The 20,335-nt window shown below is 50.7% G+C and overlaps 1 protein-coding gene across 10 annotated transcripts in view; it reads left to right on the top strand.

The window, feature by feature from the left end:
* RNF144A (ring finger protein 144A) overlaps positions 1 to 12,608 on the top strand; it is a 112,052-nt gene extending 99,444 nt beyond the window's left edge. For 9 of the 10 annotated variants that reach the window (XM_054509582.2, XM_054509579.2, XM_064571851.1 and 6 more), the window contains one exon: positions 8,256 to 12,608. In XM_054509582.2, coding sequence (XP_054365557.2) covers positions 8,256 to 8,387 — 132 coding nt within the window. In that variant the 3' untranslated portion in view covers positions 8,388 to 12,608. Of the gene's footprint in view, positions 1 to 3,116; positions 7,095 to 8,255 lie in introns of those variants that run through there. The other variant, XM_054509577.2, reaches the window with a different exon arrangement.
* The last annotated feature ends 7,727 nt before the right edge of the window (positions 12,609 to 20,335 follow it).

Here is a 20,335-nt window from a genome sequence, read left to right as displayed (position 1 = left end):
ATTTATTTCCTGCTGCACACCAGGTAGTCTTCTAGGGGCTGGAAGTACTCCAGTGAATAAGATAGATGTGTCCCTGTCTTACAGGATCCGCGTTCCATGCAGGGAGAGGGATGACAGGTGCTAGGAGTTCAGCTGGAGAGGAGATGGGATGGCGTGGCGGGGAAGGACCATTGGAGGTGGTGCCCATGGTGGACTGCTGAGTGCTGAGTGATATTAATCCTAAAAATAAACTTTCAGCAATTTTACCAGCAAAAATGGGTTTATTTGGGAATAGCATAGGGATGCCACTTGGGACAGGCAAGCTACGGCTAAACCATAGGCAGGTCTGGAGAATAAAGGAGAGCAAGTCTCTTTGATAGAAGAAAGGCGGCCACTGGGAAGGCTGTTACAAACATCAAAAGTCCTTTGGAATAAGCTGGGAGATCCAAATGTCGTGGCCTCTCACTGGCTGAGTTGTGAGCATCTCTCAGTGGCTGGGCTGGTCCTGCAGGGATGGGGGTGGGGGTGGGGGGTGGGAAGAAACTGTCCTTCCTCCTGCTGGGGCAGAAAGGAGTAGCTAAAGTACTATCCCAGTGCGGGTCCCTGTTGGGTCTGCCCCTGAGGACAGGTGAGCTCTACCTGCTGGCCCCCAATGCCATTTTAGATGAGGTTTCCTTTGAATAATTTTCACAGTAATGAGGAGGTGCTGGCTGTGAGAGTGGGGGTTGGGGCAGAGGGGGAGAGAGTCAGGCAGAGGGGGAGACAGGCAGTGGGGAGACAGGCAGGGGGAGACAGGCAGAGGGAGAGACAGGCAGAGGGGGAGAGAGTCAGGCGGAGGGGCAGACAGGCAGAGGGGAGAGAGGCAGCAGGGGGGACAGGCAGGGGGGACAGACAGGCAGCAGGGGAGATAGGCAGGGGGAGACAGGCAGAGGGGGAGAGAGTCAGGGAGAGGGGAGAGGCAGAGGGGAGAGAGTTAGGCAGCCAGGGGGGACAGTCAGGCAGAGGGGCAGACAGGCAGAGGGGAGAGAGTCAGGCAGCAGGGGGGACAGGCAGCAGGAGAGACAGGCAGAGGGGGAGAGTCAGGCATAGGGGAGAGAGGCAGAGGGGGAGACAGGCAGGGGGGAGACAGGCAGAGGGAGAGACAGGCAGAGGGGAGAGAGTCAGGCAGCAGGGGGGACAGGCAGCAGGGGAGACAGGCAGAGGGGGAGAGAGTCAGGCAGAGGGGAGAGAGTCAGGCAGAGGGGGAGACAGGCAGGGGGGAGACAGGCAGAGGGAGAGACAGGCAGAGGGGGAGAGAGTCAGGCGGAGGGGCAGACAGGCAGAGGGGAGAGAGTCGGGCAGCAGGGGGGACAGGCACAGGGGACAGACAGGCAGCAGGGGAGACAGGCAGGGGGAGATAGGCAGAGGGGGAGAGAGGCAGAGGGGAGAGGCAGAGGGGAGAGAGTTAGGCAGCCGGGGGGGACAGTGAGGCAGAAGGGCAGACAGGCAGAGGGGAGAGAGTCAGGCAGCAGGAGAGACAGGCAGAGGGGGAGAGAGTCAGGCAGAGGGGAGAGAGTCAGACAGAGGGGGAGACAGGCAGAGGGGAGAGAGTCAGGCAGCCGGGGGGGGGGGGACAGTCAGGCAGAGGGGGACAGTCAGGTGGAGGCCATCTGTTCTTTGTGCCGCTGGTTCCAGGGCCTGGCAGGCGACTCCTTCTTGCTCTGCACTCACCGGCCTTCGGGACCGTGGTCCTGCCAGGCCTCCCTCTCCCCACCTCTACCAGGCCCTGGTGTCCTCCTGCCCTCTTTCCTCCGCTTGTCCCAGCTCAGTGCACGGACATGCTACACTCTTTGGCTACAGCCTGGTCCAGGGCGATGTCCTTCGTGAAACCCCCATCCCGCCTGTCACCAGAGACCCCCTCCCTCACCCGGGCTCTATGCATTTCTTTCAGCACCAGTCCCTTACTGTGACTCCCTCCTGTTTTCCCCTCTTGAGCATGTGTCTTATCTCTTGGGAGAGACAGACTGTCCTCTACAGCAGGGACTTGTTTTGCATCTTTGTGACCCCTGGGACCCTGGCCCAGGCCTGAACCAGACGTATGCTCTGGGAAGAAACTTGGATGAAAGCAGGAGCGATGGGTTTGGCTTTCTCATGACGGGTTCACAGCCTCCCTCTGCAAAGTCCCTCTGGAGGGACCTGCGTCCTTGCTCCTTCAGCTACGTTTTTCTTTGGGTGGGACAGGAAGGAAAGGGGCCGGTCTGGCTGGCCCCTGTTCTCCGCAAATCCCATGGAGCGGCTCGTGTCCAGGCTGTGCTCCCGGGGAAGCATGATGGCGCCTGGGGGGTGGGGGGACAGGGAGTTGGTTTGTGACCATTCAGAGAACGAACCGTTGGTGTAGTTGGGAGGTGATGTGACTTGTCCCCTCTTGAGGGGACACAAAAAAGCTCCTGTTAAGAAAAGTGGGCTCTGGGCCTGGAGCAGTTGTGTCTGCCCTGGGGCACACATGGTGCCGTTGCCCGGAGCTTCTGCCCAGTGTCGGCTTCATCAGCCTCTTGGGGAAAGTCTTCTCTCTGTGCCGCTCGGGGCCTGGTCCAGTGCACACCTCAGCGGTGCCCCAGACTTGTCCCTGAATTCGGTGGCCTGTGACTCCCCATTTTTAGGGGTTGTGATTGCTCGTCCCATATAATTTGTTGACTGTACAAAGTTCCTGCTCCTTAGCTTTCCGGCTTTTAGATAGAAATTTAGGTGAAATTGTTTTAAGAGATGTTTTTGAGAACTTTAGTGCGCTTTCTTGTGATCATTGTAGGCTGCTCTCAGTATTTTTGTGGGAGTAAAAATATTACATGCCAAATACATTCTACCTAAAACCCTGTCAAATGGAGTTTTTTCACGAGGTGTCATGCCATGAACAGAAAAGATGTGTCTTTGTCACGTAAAGGTTTTGTACGATTCCATTCTGTCCCGGGTGGCGTTTAACAGAGTCTTGTGCTGAAACGGTGCTCTTGCGAACAGGAAGGGGCAGTCGCAGGGTGGTTTGGAAGGCTCTGGCTGCAGGGTGTGGGGAGATGTCCTACTTACCATCAGCCACAGAATCCTGGATGTGAGCACGAGACGCTCACGGCCCTGCTCTTCATCTGCCCCTTGCTCGTCCCTTTCAGCACGGTTGCCGTGAACTGTTGGCCCTGTTTCTGGTGCTGGCCCGGAGGGCGGCCATCGTGCGTCAGATGGAAGGTCCGTTGGCTCCACACTGGATACATCTCTTTCCTGAGGACGTCAGCGCCTGACGGGAGGGTCTTCTCCTCACTGACTCTGCCTTCGCTTCTGAGCAGGGGATCCTCGGGCCCCCCTCCCAGTGGAGGGGGAGCTCACTTTTAGCCAAAGGATGGCATTTAAGGTAGCCAGTGGATTACCGGTCTCTGTCTTCACACACGTGTGTGGAGCTGTGCCCACGAACACCGGCCGGGGCCAGGCTGGAGGGCGGGAGTGCGATCCGCAGACACCCCTGTGCGGGGGCCTCGTGCAGGGAGCTGTCCTAGGGTACTTTTCACTGAGCTCAGTGAAATGGGCACGAGTCGCCCCTTGTACTTACCCAGGATGCCCCGTGCCTTCGGTCTTAAGCCATCTCAAGACCGTTGGCATCGCTTTTTGGCCACAGATTTTGCACTGGTGAGACGAGAACATTGGAGTGGACTGTAATGTAGGGTCAAAAATGACTTATTATTCTGTTTATGGTGAGGTGGCACCAGCCCTTGTGACCCCAGTGATGGGGGAGCCCTCCTTGTGTGCTCCCGGCCCCCCCTGTGACCACGTGGCCCCCTCGGCTCCCCGTGTGGGTGTCCGACCATGTACAAGCGGAACTTAGATTTTCCCTTGAGATCCCTTCCTCTTCCACATCCCCCTCATTTCGGGACAGGCCTCTCCAGCCTCCATGTCACTCAGACAAAAGGCCGGGGTGACCTGGACCCCCCACTTCCTCCCGGGCTCACTCCCCTGCGGCCAGTGTGTCTCCTCTGTGTGCCCTAAACCCCACTCCCAGGCTCGCTCCCCTTCCTGCTTCCTCTCAGGCAGCATCACTGTCCGGCACTCTTGGAAATGCGTTCCTTTGCCTGGCCGTGGCCGGCCCTCCGCCCCATGGAACTCACGGCCCGTTTTGCAGGCACCTTGCTGTGCGAGTCCCCAGAGCACCCGCGGTGCGGAGGTGGAATGTGGGTGCCCCAGAGCCCTCTGGAGCCTGGAGAGGAATAGACGGAATCGAGGAGAGGCCCATCTAGAGGATGCAGGCAGCCCGTTGGGGGCCACCCAGAACCAGCGCGGTGGGATCCGAGTCCCCTGGAGAGGGGTGCTGTGAATCCATGTGTCCGTCCCACTGAAGCCTCCATCAGCCCTCCCTCCCTCTCCACTCCACCTGGGGGCTTCCCTGACACTCAGCTTTTCCTGACTCTCCTACAAACCTGTGCTCACTTCGGCAGCATATATACTAAAATTCTACAATCCTGACACTCCTCCCCAGTGTCCTCCTTTGTTAGGGGCTGAATTGGGGCCCCTCAGAATTCACGTCTTGCAGTCCGAAGCCCCATTGCCTCAGAACATGACCGCATCTGGGAGTAGGTCCCTCAGAGTGGTAATTAAGTGACAGTGGGGCTGTTGGGTGGGCCCTGATCAGTGTGACTGGTGTCCTTCTAAGAAGAGATTAGGACACAGAAAAGCAGAGGGACAGCTGTGTGAGGATGCACCATGGTCTCAGACTCTCGCCCCCAAGGACCATGAAAAGACAGAGGTCCTGTGTTTGGGCCCCATCTGTGGTGCTTGGTTATGGTGGCCTGAGCTGATAAGTGCCTTCGAGATGGCCTTCTCTTCTGCACACAGATGGTGGGATGGCTTAATTCGGTTGCTTTCCTCAATCTGTGCTCCCTCCCTGGGAGGCAGTCACTTGCTTGAACATCTGTGTGCCGATGGTCCTGAAATCTGCTGGCTTCTCCCCAGAGCTCAAGATTCATGTACCTACTGCCTCATAGAAAGCTTCACGTGGGTGCCCGTGGGCTGCTCAAACTCAGAACATCCAAATGGAACTCATCGTTCTTCTCTTATTACCAAGATGGCATGTCCATCCCCTCAAGCCAAAACTGAGTGCAGGGTTCTTGGATCCCTTCAAGTCTTGCTGATTTTGCTTTCTGAACATCCTTCTGGTCTGAGCCTCTTCTCCCAGTCGTCCTCCTCCCTCCCACCTGCCTGTCCTGGTGGGAGTCCTACAAGGGGCTCCTGGCTCCATCTTCCCTCCTGTGGACCCGTCCTCCACAAAGCCCCTGGAACTCACCTGTCCTTGGTTTCTCAACAAGACGAATGCTAAGCTTCTGAGCGGTGATCCCGGGCTCCCTGTTTTGGCTCTGCCGGACTCCACCCCGACGTCCTGCCTGCACATGTCTGGTTATCTGCATTCCCTCTACTCCACTAGAGTGTCTTCCAGCCGGTCTGAGATTCTCTGCCGCCTCAGCTCCTCTGCACCTGGCTCATGCCGGCTGGAGCTGCTGCCTCCCCGGGGAAGCCCCCCGAGCTTCCCAGCCCCTGTTTTCTGCATCTCGCATCTGTGTCTGGGCCGTTTTCACCCCTTGGTCATGACTAGTGTCTGCCAGCCCTCCACCAGAACCCGTTCTTCCAGAGAACAGAGGCAGAACCTCATGACTTCAGAGCAGCAAATAGTCACTAAACAGAGGAAAGAGGAGCTGTTACCAAGGGCGGGCGGGAGAGAGGCGTGACCTGTCCCCTAGTGGACATCACTGTAGCCTCGGCTCACTGTTGGCACTCTGAGCTCGTGGAATCCCTCGCCGCAAGCGCAGACCCGCAGTGGCGCCATAGTCGGTATTTAACTGTTGGCTCCCGGGCAGGGGACGCCCCGATCTGCACGCTTGCCGTGTCAGCTGCTTCCTGTGCTGTAAACACGCACCGGTGGCTATTTCAGGCTGCCACCGTGATGTCCCTGCAGGGGGAGTTGGGAAGAGACCTGTGAGCGGCCACAGCCCTCGGCCCTCACCCCCGTCACCGTCCCAGCGTCTGCCACATCTAGCCCATGCTCGGCAGGCACCGATGCTGTGTGCATATGCCAAGCGTCAGTGAATTAAAGACGCTCCGTGCATTCACCTTATGTACCTTTGACTTTGGCTTATTGTTCCCCAGCACTGGGGTATGGCCTGTAGAACTCTCCAGAGGAGAGGATTCAGAGCGTACCGGTTTCTGTGCTCCTGAACATCTATTGCATGTTTATTATGGGAGATGCAGGGGGCTGCGCGTGGTCAGAGAACCTGTGTTCTACTCTGAAGCTGCAGTCTGAGTTTGAGAGGCTCAGCCTGAGCAGTCAGCCGGGCCTTGGAGTCTCAGAGACAGCCAGTATGAACACTGCGGCATCCCCCCGTGATTCCCTCGGAGCCCGGACCTGCTGACCCGTCCTGCAGTGTATGTGTGTGTCCTGCAGTGTATAATCCAGTGCATGACACACGTTTGTGACACGCTCACTCACCGGTTGTTTTTGTTTTGTGATATTTGCTTCCTATCTCGTTCTTTACCATTGGCTGCTTTCCTTCTGGCAACATCCTCATCCTCCATCCAGTCGGCAAGAGATTGGTGACCTTGCTTACGAAATGGCATGCAGAGTAAGAGGCAAGAGAGGGTGAAAATGAAGGTGTGTTATTGGCCAAGAATGGGAACATTTGGTCAAGGATCTTGGTATGTTTTTGACTGCAAAGAGCCCCTGGCTTCTTTGGGACTGACCGTGTGTTCCAAGTGGTAGCGATTGTGCGAGGGCCCTCGAAATAACCCCTTTCTGGCGTTTTCATGTATTCTGAAGTATCAGTGCGCACATGCTTTTAACAAAGCCTGATCTGATTTCACGTCCCGTAATTCCACCATCGACATTATGTTCAGACAAACGGAGTTAGCCGCCTGGGCAGGAAACACAGGTTCCCAGCGTTGGCAGCGTGATTTATAAATGCAGGGCAGTGTGTATACGATCGTTTTCAGGCGGAGATCTAAGTGAAGGCGTACTTTCACACATCTGGGGTGCCCTAGCCTGGTTTCAGGCTTCAGAGCTGATAACGGCCCTTAGAGATCTTGTACCTCATTTGTTTATATTTGAGAAAGATGGGGCACAGAGAGACAGGAACGCGTCACATACTTATCATTGCGAACACTAGGTGGCGGTCTGACTCTGTCCGCAGATTGCAGCTGGGGCTGCCGTCCGCCTGGGAATGCGTGCCGCCGGGGCAGGAGGCTCTTTTGACCAGCCACACTGCCCGACTTCGCTGACAACATGTCTACATTTACTTACACCTGGGCGTAAGCATGTGTTATAAAACAAAGTCAAAACGTGTAACAGTTTTAAAAGCAGTCCTGGGTTTTAAATCAGGAAAGGACACGGGTCTGCTTCCTCCCTGATGCTCTGTGCCTGAGTCTCTCTGTTCTCCCATCTGGAATGCCCTAGCCTAGTCTTTCCGGTGCACTAACCACCTCCTCATCTTTGTAATCTCAGTCCTCCTTCCTCTTAGCAGATGTCTGACCCTTGGGTTCCCTTTATACTTGGAACGTGATGGCAGTTTCTGTAAAACGTATTGTCAGTTGGTTAAGTCTCAGTCTCTTCCCAGCGAACTGGGTGCTCTAGGATCCATGATCTGATGTGTCTCTGTATTTGTAATAGCTAGTACAGTGTCTGGCTCAGGGGAGGCTTGTTGGTTAACTGGATGTATAAATGGGTGGTGGTTTGGGTGCTTAGATAGAAGGGTGGGGGAAGAAAGGGAAAGGAAGAAAAAGAAATGAAAGAAAGGGCACGGGGAGTGAGGGGCAGGAAGTGAAGGGAAGGGAGTATTGGTGGATGGGTGGCTATATGGACGGATAGATGGATGCGAGGATGGATGGATGATATATAGTTGGATGGATGGATAGATGGATGGATGGATGATATATGGATGGATGGATGGTTAGATGAATGGATGGATGGATGGATGGATGGGATGATGATGGGGGATGGACAGTTGAGTGGATAGATAGCTGAGTGGATGGATGAATGGATGCATGAATGGATGCATGGGTAGATGAATAGTGGATGAGGGATGGGTGAATGGTGGGTGCATGGATGGATGGATGGTTGATGGATGAGTGGATAGATGGGTAGATGGGTGGCTGGGTGGATGTATATATGGATGATGGATGGGTAGAGGATGGGTGGGTGGATGGTTGTGTGGTTTATACTTCAACTATGGAACCTGCAAACTAGCCACCTTACCCTCTGCTCCTGTGTTTCCTTCTTGCAGGTCGTGGGCATTTTTGCTGGATTTGGGCTCCTGCTATTGGTGGCCTCGCCTTTCCTGCTCTTGGCCACTCCATTTGTACTTTGCTGCAAGTGCAAGTGCAGTAAAGGTGACGATGACCCATTACCCACCTAGAGGAAGGCACGATGCTGGAACAAGACCCCTGCCTCTGGGAAGCGTGGCTCTCCCCCACCCCACCCCGCCGTCCCCTCTCACTAAACATCTTTCTTGCCTTATGTGCCCCATTGAGCTTCACAGTGTCACGCCGGATGCCGTGATTTCAGGGACTGATGTCAGAACGTTTGCCGAGGCCCCGGGTGCAGTCACCTGGGCGTGGGGAAGGCAGGCTGGCGTGGGTAGGGCACGGCGCCACAGTCCGTCTCTGCCGACTTGACAAGGGAGGTGCTGCACGGAGCACGCCGGGCGGTTTTCTCCCAGTGGGTACGGACTAGGAGTGTCTGGTGGTTGCTTAAGAGACCCTCTCGTGCAAAATGTTGTGCATCTGCTCCTTGGTGTCAAGACGGTGCCACGTTGCTGAGAGAAGAAGACTTTTGGGGGTTGCAACTCACCTCAGACAGAATCCGGTAATTCTGACTTGAGAAAAGCACTCTGTATGACAACTGTTTTTATTACTAATGGCGTTTAGTAAAATCCTTTTTAGGTTGTTTTTTTTTTTTCTTCCCAACTGAGTAGTGAAAAACCAACAAGGTGCATCTACACCATCCTATGCCTTTCTTGAAATGTGCATTTTAGGAAGATATCGCTAAATGACTTTTCTGGCTCGGCCACTTTTCAGGAGATTTAGAAAGCCTTACGCGCTCTTTGTGTTTTTCTTGAAACTTGTAACGACGTCTTAAACGCTATAAGCAGTGTGCTGTTATAAACATGGGTTCCTCTGTTGTTGCATTTCTTTGAAAATACCAATGTCTTTAAAGGAGTATCTTCATCATTAGGTTTTCCTTTTGTTTTTTGTTTTTCTCTTCTTTTGGGGCTTCTCTCTTCTCATCCAGGTATGAGCAAATATTTTTTAATGTCTTTGGAAACCAGATGCTTTCCTCGGGAATCATTCTGCTGGGAGTCACTATGGTTTGGCCTCTCGCCTCAGCCTCCTCGTGTAGACTTGGAGAAGGGAACAGGGCTATTGGTCCTCACCAGCAGGGCTTCCTGGAAAGACTGGAGGACTCCCGGGGGCTGTGGGAGAAGCTTCCCAATTTTCAGTTTTTTAAATGACTAAGTTATTTTGGAGAAATCTGTGTCTTACGCAGTTCCATGTCCTGTTGCTAACCATTTTGCCCCACTGAAAAAAAACCTTCCATTTCACTTAGTTATTTCGATTAGGGGATCTTACCATTCAGCCTCTCCCAGGCCAGGGGTGACTGTTAACGGTAGCAGCAGAAGGCGCGGATCGGTAAGACCACACGTTCCATCGGTTGACTTTTAAAAAGTGGAGAGAGGCTATTCTCTACAGACAGTTGGCTTGAATAGGACTTTTAAAACCGCCTGTGCTTTTAAGGAGCCGACTGATTGCATTGAACTTGGGACTTCAAAAATAATAGGCAAATGTTGTAGGTTTATTACAGTGGAGCTTTTTAAAACTTACTACACATTCCACAAAGGAGTGAAATGGAAACAAAATCAGACTTGTTTGCTTGTTGCAAGCACATTTGTAACACGTGGTGGGTTTTTTTGTATGTTTGACTTCTATGTTTTTGTGTTGGCCTCCGGTCCTGGTTTGCTTCCCTGTATAGAAACGTCTTCCTTATTTCTTAACGTTTCATAGGTTAGAAACAGTATCACTTCACTCTCCACCTGTAGTATTTATTATCTTTATGAAACTGAAGCCATTAGGAAACTAGTCTGTGTCAAAATCACACTCAGAACATTCTCCTTACGACCACGGTTGTATTTTTAATTCAGTAATGAAACAAGAACACGCCTGAGATCGTCTGTCTGTTCAGTGGAGCCTGGGCACGTGAGTCTCTGTACCTCGAATTGTTGCAACAGGGTCTGGTGGTAGATGGCTTTCTGGAGAGGGTGACACTCCGGGAGTCCTAGGCTTGAGCCCAGACTGGGATCCATGAATGCACTTGTCTAGCCAGACCCTTTAAATGCCTATTAAAGACAGCAGCAGGCTCGTGGCCGTTTCCAGTATCCACGGGGCAGGCCTCGCCCCATCCTGGCCCACCTTTCCTGTGCGAGCTGCTTCCCATTGCGTGTTGTACAAGTCCGCCCAGTAGTAGTACCCCTTTCCTTTGGGGTGGAACCAGAGCCTTTGAAAGGATGCATTCTCTGGGCTCAAGCTCAGATGTCTTTATTCTTAGCGGATTGGGCTGTTCGTCTAGCCTGGAGAAATCCATGAACAAATCATGCACATCCATAGCCTCAACCATCCTTGTGCCTTTCACCTCTGACACGTTTCACAAGCGCGTGTTTCGACCCAGGTAGGGACCACAGAGATTCTGGGGCCGGCCGCAGCCAAAGTCGCACCTGCTTGCTCTGAGTCTTTGCACCAGGCATGCCTCTGTTTGCTTGGTTTGATTTCATAGTAACACAACTAAACTTGTCAGTTCCTTAGGAAGATACCAGCAGGATTGCATTGAGCTCTTGCCTAAACTTGCATTTCCCCCGCTGACTCCTCCGATTTCAGTAGGGAATGCCATTCCCATTGTTCATGGGGATGCAGTATTAAGCACGCATGATGTAAAATGTAAACAGAATGTGGGAAGATGGCCCGCGTCTTGGATTTTAACCTCGCCATCACTCCCGGGGGAAACTTAGGGGGTTCTACACTTAGTAGGGGGACTGTTCTATGGCAGAGCTTGTCTTAATTGAAAATTACATTCACTTTCACGGATGCTTTTCATGCTGATGTTCTGGAAGCACATGTACGTTTATTTCTTTGGAGGCCTTGAAATTCTGGAGGGGAGGGAAGAAGACCCTTTCATGGCTGACTCGACCGGTGTCTGGTTGGGGCGTCGCCAGAGCGCATGGCTGACCTTAGGTCATCTGTGTCCCTCTGACCCCATCGTGCAGTTTTATTGGACGTGCCTGGTCTCTCGGTCTGGCTCTGTCGTGCCCCGTGCAGCCCGGCCCTTGAGCTTTGTAGCGGTCACCGGAGGCCAGTGCCCTCAGAGAGGAGGTGCGGCAGACGTTCACGTAGCAGAGATTGACTCAGGATCTGAGCATAATCAAATCCTTCAGTTGCATGAGCCGCTGTCCAGATCCGTTCTTCTTCACCCCCAGGAGTAGCCGGAGACTGGGGAACCATCGTGTGGCACCCTTTCAAAGGGGAACAAATTCTCTTTACAGCATATTATTCCATAAAACCAGTTTAGGAACCAGGCTGATTCCTGATTAGAACACAGGGCCCACGGGGAAAGGGATTCTCAGCTACACAAAACTTACTCCAAGATGAGTCTATCTTTTTCATCTATATTGCAGTTAAAAGTTATTTAACAGATTAGAAGAGGAGATTTTCCCTTGGTAGTCTTTAAAAATTAGGGGATTGGAAAGAACCAGGGTAGGCTTTTTGTATGTTTCTCAGATTCTCATTTATTAATAAATACCCCTGTATATAAATATATATATAAATCAGTGAAATCATCAAGGGAAAACATTTTGCATGTATAAAGCTTCATGAAGGTCTCTTTAAAAAATACCAAAGCTTGTTTATTCCTTCTAACTAACCTAAGCCCTTATGAAAATACATGAAATGAGGAGATTATGACTGGTGTTGCCAAAAATGCCAAATGGAAAAGGGCCTGCACTCAAATATAGTAGCTAATGCATCAGTACTAAGAGCGCATGCTGTTTGGGTACGTAGAACCCATGGGCTCCGTTCTTCCTTTGGTTTGTATAATCCTGTCTTCCACACTTCTGGGAGCCTTTGGTGAGGGGTAGGGACCTGCCACACGCCTGACCTTTCCTTCATTCTTTGCTCACTTTACCATGGGTGTATTTTAATCTTGTATAAACATATGCATGAATGGGTCACGCACATGTATACAGTACATATTTGACAAGTGGTGGTAAAAACAAAAGTTCGGTTTGTGTTTTTTGAAATGTCAGTCCACTTTGTGCCACTAACACTGTGATGTATAAAAGAGCTGTTTGAATGCCTTTTAATGTTGTGTTTTGTACTTTGGAATCACATGGAGAAGTTTGATTTGTAATTTCAATACATATTTTAAATGTATTGTGTCTTACGTAGTTTGTCCCCCCTTTAGAAGGGATTTCTTTTTAAAAGAGATTTTGGCTGGAATACAGGTTACTTTTGTAAATCCTGTCTGGCTCCATCTTTTGTACGTTCTTCGTTGACACCTGGCCTGGAGATTGAAAATAAGATGATTGGAGCAGGAGGGGGAGGAGGTGCGGGTGGGAGAGGGATCCCACCGCTGGGAGAAGCACTTTTCTGTTCTGAGGTTTTCTCTGCTGGGAGCATTCTCAACTCTTGGTGCCAGACGGATCTGAGTGGTGGGTAAGTGGCCACGCACCCTCCTCCCCTCCTCATGGTGCCGGCCCAGTAACATGCGTCAGCATCTCCACACTGGCTTCCTCCCTGCCCGAGACAAGTACTTAAATCCTGTCCTCACTGATGGGCAGCATCATAACAATCAACGAGCATCCTTTTACTAATGGGGAAAAAAAGAATAAACACAGATGCTGTTTGTTTTCATAGTAACTCTGATAACTCACCTTGATTTTCATTCCCTTCATTTAAACTTCACGGAAGAATATGTACCTCATTCATTAACATGAAGCAGCAGGCTAGGAATAGGCACCTGTTCCTGGTACTCTGGTTACATTTTAAAAAACATCCTTAGAATCTTAAGGTGCAGATCAGACGAAGTGTATTCTGTTAACCAGTGATTCGTTGCTGGCCACAAAGACACTCGTCCTAGTCACTAGGAGATCCTGGTCTGGAGGGGAGGCAGATCTGCCGAATGGTGATGAGAATGAGGTGTGGCAGGTGCTATGGTGGTCATTCACACAGCAGGCAGCCAAGGGGCAGGTCAGAGGAGGCTGCTGGGAGGATCCCATATGTCACCTGGATCTTGCGAATGAGGTGTCAGCTAAGTAAAATGCAGGACAGGAGTGTCCAAGGGAATGGCCGGTCCATTAAGTGCAGGAGTTTGGTCCAACTGGTATACCTGGGGGCCAGTTACTCAAGTGTCCAACCTCGAGGGCACAGTGTGCACAGCTTGGGAACTCAGCCTTCATTCTAAAGCTATGAGTGATAGAGGGCTGTCCTACAAATTACCACAGACCAGGGGCCATAACCAACAGAAATTTATTCTCTCATGGTTTTGGAGGCTGGAAGTCCAAGATCAAAGTGTCAGCCACTCAGAAATCTCAGTCACTGCTCATCACTTGGTTTGTGCAACCTGTTCCCTTTCTTAAATCGCTCGGGTGTGCATTTTCAGGATGGGGCCGACACTGCGTGGGAGACAGAGCAGCAGGATCAGGAGTGTGGCCACCGCGGTCAGAAACAGGTCCCAGATGTGCTATCATCCGGGCACGTGACTGCCTGGGGCATCTGTTTCCTCATTTGAAAACGAGGGTAAAAGTACCTCACAGCATCTTTCTAAGGATCAATGGGGAGGTTCAAGTCAATTGCAGAGGAGAGTGTTTGGTAGGATGTGAAGCCGTGAATGAGTCCTCACAATGATGAGGATGATGGTCCTATGGTCCTATCAGGAATGCCCACTCACCTCCTCCAACTCCCAAATACCAAAGCACTACCCCCCCCCAATGTTCTCTTTCCAGAACCCATGACTCAGATGGGGCCTGACCACTTTCCTGCCTGCATCACGGTTCACACTATTTGCGATGCTAATGAGTCGTTATACAGAGCTCTGGTTAACAGGAAGGAAAATGTGGTAAAATTCTCCACGTGGGAAACTCAAAAGTCATTCACTTGTTCCCCAGGGCAATTATCTGTGTCTTTTTTGATACATGTTTTTATTTATTCTACTAATTTATTTTTGTCACTGACTTAGAAAATCCACACAACGTGCATAATCATGTTCCACACCACACTCGAAGGACCCAGCAGGCCATAGTCTGTTTCCATTCCTCGGGATCTCCACGTATCCCAACTTTTATGAAAGCCTCAAAACGTAAAGGGGAATAAATTTTGGGAGGTTCTGACAATTGGACTCCATTTTATCTAGGAATTTAGGAAATTAACATTATTAACAGGAGATTTTCATGTGTGTATCATCAACTCCTACCATGGTGTGATATACAGTAGGGGTCTATTAAATGCTTGTTCCATGAAGGAATTCAGCTATTGCCGTGTGTGTGTGTGTGTGTGTGTGTGTTTGGGGAAGGAGGGTCAATCACTTGGGGTCACTTGGTTAAAAAAATCAACCATCAAATTTGAACTGGAGGTGTATAGACAGTCTAGAAGCAGATGTCTCATTATAGGTGTAAAAAATCACTATTATGAACTGAGACCCTCTTATGAGCCAGGCACTTTGCTTACTGCCCTACCCTGGTTAATTTGAATGCTCAGAGACCTGCCAAGATAATCATCTCCATATTACAGTGAGGAAACGGGGTCTAGGGGAGCCCACAGACCTGCAAGGAGTATCGTCTCCATATCACAGTGAAGAAATGGGGTCTTGGGGAGCCGTCGCCACAAGTGACACCAATAGGAAGCAGCCGCATGGGGAGGGACCCAGGGCGGCCTGCTGGACCAATGTGTCCCCACTACACTGTGTTCTGGTCCTCCCTTTTCTGATCCGCCCTTGTCAACAAGCAGAGACATCCCTCCATGGTATGTGGTGGCTTGTTTGTCTTGTCCCTGGGAGAGGTTGAACTCTGTCTGAAGGTAGTACTGCTTTTGAAGGCAGAAGATTCTGGTCCCACGAATACTTATCCTGCTCAGTGAGTGAGAAGAGTGGCCCCAGGGAATCTCAAGGGGAAATTTGTTCCTCTAAAGGCATACAGGCCATCGTGGATGCTTTCAGATACAGTGAACAAGTCTCACCATCCCCTCCCATTTATCACACAGTGACCTTTCAGGGTGTCTAGATCCGTATCTGTCCCTCCCAGATCAATATTGTGTGCAGATGAAACTGATTCCCACAACGACCCTGGAAAAGAAAATGTTACTGTCAAAATTCTTCACTTTATATAAAGTGAGGGAAACGGAGGCTTTTGTTAAGAATGGGCCCAACGACAGTGACTAGCAGACTGTGGAGCAGAGACCCAACCCCACAGTTTGTAGAAAGATAACTCAGGACCTGAGGAAAACCCCAAGAGCCATGTCAAGGGCAAGGGCCATGGTAAGCAGGGGAACCTCTCTTCAGAAAGCATTTCAGAGATGGGGGAATAGGGCAGCTTTGCTGGGATCGGGGGGAATTCACAGCAGCATGAGGACTTTCCAAACTGGGCTTCCAGGACAGCAAAGTACTTCGTAGGACAGGATCATCTTGGAAATGGACATTCCGTATGGTATGAAATGGAATAAAAAGAAGAGCCAGGATGAAATTGAAAACTGCAGACATAAATGTTGGCAAAGGCCACTCAGCCTCTTCTGGAAGAGATTAACTTTAGCTGAAGGCCAGGTATGAATGTGCAGGTGATGGATGAAACAGCCGACACGGTGCCATTGCTCCTACCCCGGACACCTGCTTTATGGAAGTCCCTGATGACGAGAATGCCAAGAGATGCATAGCTTCCTAGCCCCTGGCCTCATGGGGCTTGAGGTCTAGTGGGGTCTACAGGCAAACAAGCCACTGTCCTACCTGAGAGCACAGGGACCGTGGCAGGATATACATTCTTAGTGACAAAAGCAATAGATGAGAAGTGACTAATGAGGTCACATAACGTCCCTCTAGGGAGAGACAATCTCTGGGGATTTTGTTTTCTGGTTCCACCTGACAGTGAAGATCCTGAAAAATCATCCTTGTGATCCATGAAGGGAAAAGGACAAAAACTCAACCACACTCGGCTACTGGAGAAATTTTCTGGGACAGGAGGATGAGGGTGCAGTTAGAGTGTGATCCATTTCTCTGTTCTGCACCTTGGATGCGTTGTCCATGCACAGTAAATGTTAAATAATAATTTAATGGTTTTTTAAATTAATGACAAAGGAGTAATCAGCATGTTAATGAAACTCGCAGATGATACTAGATGGGGAGTTATTACAAACACCAGTTGGGAGAAGCAGACAATGCAGAGGGACAGAAAAGAAGGAAAGTTACAACCAAGCAAACTTCTGGTTTGCAAAATGCAAGCAAAAGCACCTGCAAAAAACCCTCCACTGTGGGGAGGTGCAGAGGGCGAGGCAGACGCAGGTCTGGACGGGAGAGTAGCTCTTATGGTAGTTTCGCCACCTGCCCGCTGCCGAACTCAGCCCACTCCACCAGTCCACCTCAGGGTCGCTTGCCCCGGAAATCTCTTCTAGGTCCTTGTAGCTGTGAATTCTGCAGCACCGCTGACTCCACTTCCCGCCTTCAGTGCGCTCTGAGCAGCGTCCCCAGCCGCACCCCTCAAGCTCTCCCTCCTGTTAGGGAGGTTCCGTTGCATATTTTGTGGACGGTCCTTGAGCCAACACTTAATTCACATCCCATGGCTTTCCCACCTGGTTGTGGTCCCCTCTTCCTTCCCTCCATGTCTACTTTGGAGGAGTCATTGGTCCTTCCTTGTCTGCAGGTCGCAGGTATCCGCATGTGTTGCACTCAGGACCACGCTAACCCTGAGCACCAGAAGCTCCCCGACAGTCTGTTTGTCTGGCGCAGCGTGTGGGCAAGCTCCCTTCGGAGCTCTTAGTTCTGTGGAGCCTCCGTCTGCCCAAATCCCTGACTTTCCCTGCCCGGGACGGCGCAATCTGGCCCCTGAGAGCTCCTGCCGGTCTGGTGTTTATCATACACCAGCTGGAGGGGAGAGAGGAGGCTTTGGGAAGTACGTTACAGCCTGAGTGGTGGCAAAATAGAGAGTTAAACTACCAAGCTCTGTCTTTGTGTCACACAGAACTCTCCGTATCCCTTATTGGCGACGGTGACCCAGTGCATTGTGTTATATCCAAGCTATCTGATGGCCGACTCGTTTTCTCTTGATCTGTCTAGCCCCATCTTAAGCACAGCACCTGATGCCCACTAAAGACTTAGTGTTTGCGGATCGAGTGCTCTGTGGTGCATTCCAGAATCAAGATTTAGGGACAGCTTAGTGAGGAAGGACTTTCTGACCTGGAGGAGCAGAAGTTGGGTGGACCCTTGGGCAAGAGTGTCATAGAGGCTCCAGGGTGTCGGGATCAGGAGACCTGGGATCTCATTCTCAGTTCATTCATTAGCTGAATGAACTCGGATGAGCATTTTCTCTGATTCTCAGGTTTATTTGCCAAATCGTGACAATAGCCCCCATTCTGACTATTCCATCGGATGGCGTAAGCTTAATGGATGGGAAGTTACTGTTTGCTTTATGTGTGTGATTACTAGATGGGTTTCATTCTTCCTATGGGGACTGGATTTAAGATCTTACAGTTCCTAACAGTCTTAGGATGATCAAATTCCAGTTGCCCTCCATCAATCTGAATATATTTTAGATAGTCCTGAGAGCACTGTGATCATCCCTGGGGGTGGGCAGGAAGGAACTGGAAAGAACCACAGCACATTTTCTCATAGAAATCTTCCCAGAAGAGCGAACGTTAAGCAGATATTTGTCAGCAGATACAGGTGTTCAGAAAGCAGAGGGACCAGTGGGTCAGTAGTGGTTTGAGGAGCTTCCCAGAAGAAGAGCAAGTGGGACTGAGGGGAGGGGGTGTAGGTTCAAATGTTGGAGGAGAAGTGGAGGTGTTGCCAAGCGTTGAGCTCCTAACATTCTAGGTGCTCTACATGCATGACTAATCCTCACACCACTAAAGAGGTAAAAACAATGACCTTTTTAGTGTAAGTACCGACAACATGCCAGACTCTGTGCTAGATATTTAAGGTATGAAGATGAATCAACCTGATACCTGGCGTGCGACCACGGGAACACTGTAACAGCCAAGACTAGTAAGGATTAGGTCAGAAATGGAGGAAAGAGAAGGAAAGTAAGAATCAGGACAAGGGTGCTCTAGGCGGACAGGATAATATAGGAGTACGGGGCCAGTTGTGAAACAAGAGGGTGTGGATAGGGAAAGTACAAAGATAAAGCTGTGATCAGACTGTTTTTTAGCTTTGTATTAGGGGAAAATTTCAAGCATATACAAAATGATACAGCGTAGTATAAGGAACCCATATGATTTCAACGTCCGTCTTCAACCATCATCAGATCATGGCTACCAACTCTTGTTTTCTCCATATCTCATTCACTTTCTCCAGCTTTTGTATTTTGAAGCCAATATCAGATATCTTAGGATCAATCTAAATATTTCCCCAGGTGTTTCTAAAGGGTAAGGACTCTATCAACTGTAATTCTAATACTGTTATATCTAAAAAATCAACAATTATTGATATCACAAATCTCTAATCAGCATTTAAATGTTCCCTATTATTCCACAGATTTTAAATTAGTTTTTTTTTAAAGATTTTATTTATTCATTTGAGAGAGAGAGAGTGAGCATGAACGGGGGGAGGGGCTGAGGGAGAGGGAGAAGCAGACTCCCCCCTGAGCAAGGACCCTGATACAGGGCTTGAGCCCAGGACCCCAGGATCATGACCTGAGCTGAAGGCAGGCGCTGACTGAGCCACCCAGACACCCATATTAGTTGGTTTTAATCAGAATCTAAGAAAGGTGTAAACATTGCAGTTGGTCTTATCTATGCCTCTTTGACTCTGTGGCGTTCTCTTCCCTCACATTTTTTCCTTGCGATATTTTCTATGGAAGAGAGAGCCATGTCTCCTACAGAGTGCCCCACATTCTGCATTTTGGGGACTGCATCCCTGTGGTGCCCTATGCATGCTCCCTGGATATGGCAGTTACATCTAGAGGTGCATTCGTAAAGCACTTAAAGTGGGTAGACGAGACCGGAGGAGGCCTGTGAAGGGTTGGCGTGGACATACCAGGATAATGTTGTGTTATTAACCTAAGGTTTTAGTTTGCTCTCGCATACTCCATTTTCCCCCACCGCCCCCAGCCCAACACTGTCAGAGTCAGGCAGCAGTGGGGGCATCTACACTCAGGTTTCGGGTAGAGTTATTGGACCAAACATGCAGAGGAAAACAGGACTTTTGATGGAGATGCAGAGTGGCCCATGCAGACAGGCCTCCAGATGGAGGCAGATGCCTCGGTCAGTTGCAGAGTGTCTAGGCGCCGGTAACCAGAGGCCAGGTGTCCAACAGCAATCTCCATCAATTCTCCTGAGAAGACACGCTGACAGCTGAGAACCCAGAACTTTCCCACCCGGTGCTTTGACCGTGGAACTTAGCCCGAATCAAAGCCAGCAGGGGTGAGGGGGGCAACCTCAGCCAGGTGCCAGGGGCTGGGGGAGGAAGCGCCCTGAATGGATTACTTAAGAAGAATTGTTTAAAAGTGAATTTTCTTGAGCAAAAGGGGCTCTGGAGGTGGAAGAATACAGGGATGCTTTGCAGAATCTGAGTCTGGAAAGGCTGCGCTGAGGACTGCCTCCCGCCCAAATGCTTATTTTGGTCACATCCGTGGCGTGAAGTATTGCTCATCTTCTTGGAGTAGCCGCCCGTCAGGATAAGGTTTGAAACAGGGGCTTTTCTAGACGGGATCTGCTGTTAAACAGAGGCCCCCTGCCCACGTTTCCTTCTCCCCCGCACAGTGGCCTTGGGCTTCTCTCGCCCGCTTTCCTCTTCCATCCTTTGGCCTTTTCAGTACTTTCTTCACAACTTGTGAAAGTCTGCGCTCTGATTCTAATGTTTTTCTAACTCTAAGGTTTCTGGTTGGATCGTGCTGGCATTCTGCTTTCCCAGAAAGCAGTCGGTAGCCGAGGGGAGGTTGACAAAGATGACGCAGCCCCGGTCCCAGCACACGAGTGTCTGTGTGACCCCCAGCCGTTCTCGAAGCCACGACAACCCGCGGGGCTGGACGCTCCTTTTTTTCCCGTCAAATTCCAAAGGAGTCAGCCGGACAAGTACTCCTGCGCCCTCTGTTGTCTTCCCTTCCTGCCAAAACTGCTGCCAGGA

This window comes from Mirounga angustirostris, unplaced genomic scaffold (assembly GCF_029215605.1).
Source record: "Mirounga angustirostris isolate CCGP_5_RB_7025 unplaced genomic scaffold, mMirAng1.0.hap1 SCAF_10, whole genome shotgun sequence".
Lineage (NCBI taxonomy): Eukaryota > Metazoa > Chordata > Mammalia > Carnivora > Phocidae > Mirounga > Mirounga angustirostris.
The sequence above is the reverse complement of the archived record's forward strand: the minus strand, read 5'-3'. Positions and strand labels throughout refer to the sequence as shown.